This window comes from Ochlerotatus camptorhynchus, unplaced genomic scaffold, assembly GCF_037179485.1.
Source record: "Ochlerotatus camptorhynchus isolate MF236.1 unplaced genomic scaffold, CSIRO-AGI_Acam_v1.1 ptg000041l, whole genome shotgun sequence".
Classification (NCBI taxonomy): domain Eukaryota; kingdom Metazoa; phylum Arthropoda; class Insecta; order Diptera; family Culicidae; genus Ochlerotatus; species Ochlerotatus camptorhynchus.
In genome coordinates, this window is record NW_027040532.1 from 1,143,911 (window position 1) to 1,151,106 (window position 7,196).

The 7,196-nt window shown below is 40.6% G+C and overlaps 1 protein-coding gene across 1 annotated transcript; it reads left to right on the forward strand.

The window, feature by feature from the left end:
* The first annotated feature begins 350 nt into the window (after nt 1-350).
* Nucleotides 351-6,419, forward strand: LOC135713716 (angiotensin-converting enzyme-like). The gene is made up of 6 exons (XM_065236938.1): nt 351-413; nt 512-688; nt 744-961; nt 1,015-1,621; nt 5,553-5,661; nt 5,721-6,419. Exons 2-6 carry the CDS (start codon nt 588-590, stop codon nt 6,417-6,419), a joined length of 1,734 nt encoding a protein of 577 aa, XP_065093010.1. The 5' UTR covers nt 351-413; nt 512-587.
* Nucleotides 6,420-7,196: the final 777 nt, after the last annotated feature.

Here is a 7,196-nt window from a genome sequence, read left to right on the forward strand (position 1 = left end):
ATCTATGTTCGCACTGCGTGTTGGTCTGGAGATCTCCAGGTGACTTTGTGGATATCCTTGCGGGGGAAAAACGTACTTCGAACTACCATACCCCGAGAGGCAAAGTTCACGCATCGTTGGCCGTTGTCGTTCGATACGGCATGCAGGCTGTTTGGCCCGATTGCCGGTCTATACATACTTACTTCGCTATTAAACGTATTATTCGGAATTATGAAATCATTAGATGTTATTATGATATTTTGTACATGTGAAACCATTTCAAGTTTAAGATGTCCACTAACTTTCAATCAATCTCATCCCGAATCGAAATTTCCATCAGTATCTAACCACCCCGCCATTCAATGGTTTCACCAGCTGAACGTGGAATTAAAACAACTAAACCATGAAGCAGCTCTGTACGCTTGGGAATCAAGGTGAGATTGATAACTTGTACCCCACATTCATTCGCATTGGCCACACAATAATTGCCGGAAGCACCTTTTTAGCTGATATTTTCCATGTTATTTTCCAGTACCCTAGCTACACAGACGGCAACGGTGGAGAAAATAATCCAGCTGACGGTGCGGAAAGCCCACTGGGAGCGCAATATGTGCACCCGCGGGCAACAGCACAGAGCTTTCAATGGCAGTTTGGAAAGGGCATTCCATCTTCTCTGTCGGTTGCCGCAGTACAGCGATGGGGAAATAAGGTGCCACATGGAAGATTGTTAAATTTGGTTTTGTTAATTCATTGAAGTGTTTCAGTACTATCGCTAAATTGCTGGGTTCTATGCAAGGAATCTACAGCGGAACACAAGTTTGCATAGATAAAGCCTATAACCCCTGCAAGGGTAACGGTTTGCTGTGGGATAGGACATCCTTGAAGCATCAAAAACTTGCGTCGAATATGCAATCCGATGCTGAGGATAAGGATCGAATTTGTTTGTACGGTGAACCGGAAATGGAACAAATTATGACCGGAAGTACTGATATTGAATTTCCATTGCTTTCGTATTAATGCAACCATTTCTTCTAGAATCAACTTCACAACGCGACGAAAATGAAAATTGCACCATTGATGAAGAGAACCTGCATAGTTGGGCGTGGCAATCGTGGAGGTTAGCAGTAGGGCCTCCTACTAAGGAACCGTACAGGAAATTGATCGATCACATGAACATTGGAGCCCGGAGGATGGGTTATGCGGATATCGGAGCATCATGGCGAGCGGAGCTGGAAATGGCGAACCTCCGAGAGCTGACAAATCGTCTATGGTTGCAGGTTAAACCTCTGTACCAAAAGTTACATGCGGTGGCAAGATATTTTCTCAAGCAAAAGTATCCACGGATGGTCAACTTTGACCCCGCTGGATTGATTCCAGCGCACATTCTCGGTGACATGTGGAGTCAGAATTGGGAATCGCTGGCAACATTGATTTATCCACACCAGGTTGATATCATGGAAAGTTTTAGGCGAAGAAACTGGACTGGCGAACAGCTTATCAAACGGGCAGAGGACGTCTATTCATCGATGGGGCTGCCCATGATGACGAAAACTTTTTGGAAGAAGAGCGTTTTCGAACGGAGCAAGAATGTTACCAAGTGCCATGGAACGGCCGCGAATATGTTTGCTGATGGAGATTACAGGTAAGGTTGCTTAAAGAGTGAGTGGACGGTATGTAACCCCCCATTACTCGCGCCAACTTTTGTAACACGAGTGCTCGCGCGTTGTACTTTGTACAACAGTGTGAGTTTTCCATTGCCATTTTGCAGCCGAGCTATCAATCGATATGAAACCAACGGGTATTCCTTAAAAAACTTGTTTTTAACTATACAAGCTAAACTTTTATCACATTTTACCCCCAAACAATCTGGAGTTCAAAATTTTCTCACTACGTGGCGCTAGTGTACACGTAAAATTATCATATTTAATATCTCTAGATTCTGACCAGATAGAAAGTTACTGTCTTCGGCAAAGCTGTTCAGGAGATCATAAACTTTCTGATGGTGAACAGTAGTTCAGAATCTTCTCACTAGGTAGCGCTCGTACACATGTTAAGTTCTCGCATGTGATACATCCTGACCAGATAGAGAGTAAATGTCTTTGGCAAAGTTGTTCAGGAAGTCAAGATCTTTTCGTTGGTGGACAGTTGTTCAGAATGCTCTCACTACGCGGTGCTAGTATACACATGCAATTCTCGCATATACAATAGCTCGAGATCCTGAGCAGATAGAAAGTTACTGTTTTAGGCAAACTTGTTCAAGGGGTCAAGACTTTTTGGCTGGTGGACAGTAGCCCAAAATTTTCTCACCACGTGGCGCTAGTAAACGTATACAATTCTCGCGTATGCTATAGCTCGAGATCCTGAACAGGTAGAAAATTACTGTCTTGGAAAAAGTTGTTCATGAGGTCAATGCCTATTGCTTGGTGCACAATAGTTCAGAATTTTCACACTACGTGGCGTTAGTATACACGTGAAATTCTCGCATGTAAAATATCTCGAGATTCTGATCAGATAGAAAGTTACTGTCGTCGACAACATTGTTCAAGAGGTCATAACTTTTTTGATAGTGAAAAGTAGTTCAAAATTTTCTCACTACGTAGCGCTAGTATACACGTGAAATTCTCGCATTTGGTTTGTATCGAGATCCTGACCAGATAGAAAGTTACTGTCTTCGACAAAGTTGTTCAGGAGGTCAAAGTCTATTGCGTGGTGTACAATAGTTGAGAATTTCCTAAGCGGCGCTAGTATACACGTGAAATATTCCCATATAAAATATAACGAGATCCTGACCAAATAGAATGTTACTGTCTTGGGCAAAGTTGTTCAGGGCGCCAAGGCCTTTTAGCTGGTGTACAGAAATTCATTTTTTTTTCACATCATTGTATTTGCGCTTGTATACACGGGCAATTCTCGCATTAGATATATTTCGAGACCTGCTAAACTGTCATCGGCAAAGTTTTTCGTTGGTCGACAGTACAGAATTTTCTCACTACGCGGCGCTAAGATATACGTGAAATCTTCGTTTATAATATCTTGAGATCCTGAACAGCTAGAAATTGACTGTTTTTTGTAAAGCTGTTAAGGAGATAAAGATCTTTTGACTGATGAAAAGTAGTTCAGAAATTTCTCAAAACTTGGCGGGCGATTCTCGCATATCAAATATCATAAAATAAAAATACAATTTACATCATTCTAACAAATATATTCTGGATTTCATTTACTGGTGAAGATTTTCATGCAGATTTGTGGATACATAAATTGGGGTGATTCGTTCCACTTGTATACTTCTGATAAAATAGTGTTTACACGTATCTCAGATGGAAAACATTATCTTAAAAGATCAATATCGCAGAAACTTCCACCAAATGAATGTTTAGAGTCTCCCTTTCATTTTAGGCTAATTTCAAAATGTCTTATAGAGGGGTCTAGAACAAATAAATCCCTCTATTTACGTGTGCACGGGCAACGAGACTAACTCAGAGAGTGAGGCACTTTTGCTCAGTTGAATGGAGAAATTTATAAAACCGTACACTCCCGATTATATGTTTAAGGACACCTCCAAAAAACATGCAAATGTGTTCTGTTCATATCTTTGTCATTTTACGTCCAATTTTTTTAGAACATTTGAAAGATTTTGAATGGAAATACGAAGAAGCAAATTGCTTAATATGATTTTCAAAAAATGAGAGAGCTTTGAACAAAACACATTTGCATATATTTTGGGAGTATATTTAAGCTTATGATCGGGAGTGTAGGTTACTCAGCGCTGAGTGAACTACGATTTTGGATATTTCTGAGTAAAACAATCTCACGACTGAGATAGTCCTATGGCTCGACTGGCCAACTTGTGTGTATATATTTTATGTAAAATTACATTACACATTTTAGATGAATTGAGTAGATTCTTCTCGTTTAGATTTAGGATAAGGTGTATGTAACCATAAATTCGACGTCACACTCCTAGCAGCCTAGGAATAACGGTAATGAAAGAGATGATAATTTCATATTATCAGGCCTTTTATTTATGACTTTGGATGTACCTACACACTTAGATTTTTTGCCCAGATGGGCACCACCGAGCAGTTCGATATTTTATTTTGCTGGATCTCAACGAAAAATTTGCCACGTGGGGAGAAAATTCTTAACTACTGTCTACCAGCCAAAAAGTCTTGACCTCCTAAACAACTTTGCTGAAGACAGCAACTTTCTAGCTGATCAAGATCTCGAGCTGAATATGCGAGAAAGGCACGTATATACTAGCGCCGCATAGTGAGAAAATTCTGAACTATTGTCACCCAACAAAAGAGATCTTGACTTCCTGAAAAACTATGCCGAATACATTTACTTTCTATCTGGATCTAGAGATATTTTATATGCGAGAATTTCACATGTATAGTAGCGCCGCGAAGTGAGAAAACTCTGAACTACTGTTCACCTGCAAAAAGACCTTGATCTCCTGAACAGCTATGTCGAAGACATTACCTTTCTATCTGGTTGGGAACTCGAGATATTTTATATGAGAATTTCATGTGTATACTAGCGTCGTGTAGTTAGAAAATTCTGAACTATTGAGCACCAAGCAATAGGCTTTGACCTCCTGAAAAACTTTGTAAAAGACAGTAACTTTCTATCTGGTCAGGATCTCGAGACATATCACATGCAAGAATTTCACATGTATGCTAGCGCTACGTAGTGAGAAAATTCTGAACTACTGTCCACCAGCGACAAGGCTATAATCTCCTGAACAACTTTGCGCAAGACAGTAATTTTCTATCCGGTCAGGATCTCGATGTATTCCATGTTGCACTCAATTAAGCCAACTCCCACGTAGCATGGTCACAGTTTACGCGGTTTCCATTTACATTTTCCCTACTATCCGCATTTTTTAGGTGTTTACTGTAATCAAAGTTTAGCTTGTTTAGATTAAAACAAGTTTTTTGAGGAATACTCGTTGGTTTCAGATCAATTGGTAACTCAGCAACAAAATGGCAATGGAAAACTCATGTGTGTTGCACAAAGTACAACAGAGCGAGTAACGGAGGGTTAAGAGAAGATCTTCAAATTATGCATAGTGAAGAGAAGGGAGGAGCCAAACTCGACATGTTGAGAAGTTACGAGAATATTTGAATTGAGAAATGAAGATTGAACAATGGGATGTGAGAAAAAAGGAATCAGATGCGAGTAAAACAAAAATAAAGGTGAAGAGCATAAAGAAATTAAGATAGGTTAAATGTGACACATTAAATATTGAAGAGTGTGAACTGATAACTGAGTACCGTGTAACTGTAATAGCGATTTTGTATGGGATTGTCGAGTTGTATAGAGTTTCTTGCATTGGAATATTCGAGTTCTAATAAAAAAAAAGAAATTTACGCATATCCGTCAATTTCAGAAGTGGAATAATAGCCTTACTGTATTGTAAAATCTTGCAGTGGTCAATTGAGTGGGAATATGGGATATGAAGGGCTATTCAGGGAACTCACTGATTATTCGATGAATAGTCGAATGTAATCTTGTCGTGTAGCTATAGAACGTTTTTGCCAGTTCCTAATTATTGTTTCTTCATTCTACAGAATGGTCGTCTGCGCAGGAAACTCAATGAGCGATTTTTACGTCATCATGCACGAAATGGGACACATCGTGTACTACATGTTGACTTCTAATCAGTCAACCATCTTCCAGGTATGCCGTTGATGTGTATCTGTTACCCACAAATCATGTATCTTTTTTTACGTTTTCAGGATGGAACCAATTCAGCTTTCCAGGAAAGTATCGGAGATACGATCTACCTGTCTGCCATAAACCCACTGCACCTAACCAGAATAAATCTCCTAAACTCATCATTTCTGGCCCCGGAAAACTACCAGCACCTAAATTCGTTCGATTATGCCCTTCTCCTCAAAACGGCCCTGGTGAAAATCTCTTCCATACCGTTTTCCTACATTATGGACCGCTACCGGTGGGCTCTGTTCGAAGGTTCCATTAACTTTGAAGCCGACGCCAATAACTACTTTTGGCATCTGCTGGAAAGCGAGCAGGGTATCAAACCTCCAACCGAAATGGACCGAACGGATCTCTTCGATGCCGCCGCCAAGTACCATTTACCCGATAATACGCCCTATGTGCGGTACTTTTTGGCCAACTTTTTAAGTTTCCAAATTTTGGAAGGCCTCTGTAGGAAGTCGATTTTTGGAAGTGTTGACTCGCCAAATGAGCTACCCATGCCACTGCACCGGTGCGATCTGTACGGTTCGAAGCGAGCCGGAAGGCTGTTGGCGAAGGCACTTAGGTTGGGCGGCTCACAGCATTGGTCAATAGTGTTGAAGATACTGACTGGATCGGAGGAAATATCCTCCGATGCTATGTTTCGGTATTTTGAACCGTTGATCCAACTGCTCGATAATATGATTCGGGAAATGAAGATTCCTGTGGGATGGTAAGATTTAAGTAGTTAGATTGTAATCGTAAACCAATGTAGTTGTTGCTCTCTCTAGTATGTACATTAAACCATGCAATATTGTATTATACACTGTTTATTAAAAGTATCCGAAAACCGTATATTAGTCTAAAGTAGTATATTAGTATAGAAGGACCGAAACAATTAGTATGTACTTGGAATGTGCTTTCCTAGGTGCTTTCATTCTTTTCGATTAACTGAGCTGTAGTTACACGCATAAATGTCCCATGATCCACTAGGATTGCATAAAACATGGGACAGTTATGTGTGTAATGGGTCATCCACAAATTATTGGAGCAGGGTGTCTACTTATTTTGCTATAGCTTTACAGGTTTTCCCAAGACTTCAAAGGAAAATTTCCAGGTTTTTGGGGATTTTTTTAAAATTAATCATTGCTAAAAAAAAATGCAATGTACAGTTTAGAATGATGGATGCTTCAATGTTACTTTGGTTATTTTGTTTGCCTAGTAGGCGAGGGTAGCAGCGCAGGTGGTGTAGTGGTAAGCGTGATTACTTCTCACCCCACCAGGCCTGGGTTCAATCCCAGTCGGCGCCGCCTGGATGTACTGAGGCATAACATCTCTGATAACGCCTTCCTTCGGAAGGGAAGTAAAGCCGTTGGTCCCCGGTTCATGAATTGATGGGCCGATAGGTAGGGTCCAGGTGTGGGAGTTGCCTCCCTGGGGTCGCACAGTGGAGAATCTCCATACATGAAGGTGGCCAAAAATATTTTCGTGCTTTTTATGCATTTTTGTCTTGA

What these genes read in the sequence shown, in the direction of transcription:
- LOC135713716 (XM_065236938.1), top strand. Translation starts at nt 588, where the DNA reads ATGTGCACCCGCGGGCAACAGCACAGAGCTTTCAATGGCAGTTTGGAA. An exon ending in GGAACAAATTATGACCGGAA is followed by an intron (nt 962 to 1,014) that starts GTACTGATATTG and finishes CATTTCTTCTAG; the next exon opens with AATCAACTTCACAACGCGAC. An exon ending in ATCAGTCAACCATCTTCCAG is followed by an intron (nt 5,662 to 5,720) that starts GTATGCCGTTGA and finishes TTACGTTTTCAG; the next exon opens with GATGGAACCAATTCAGCTTT.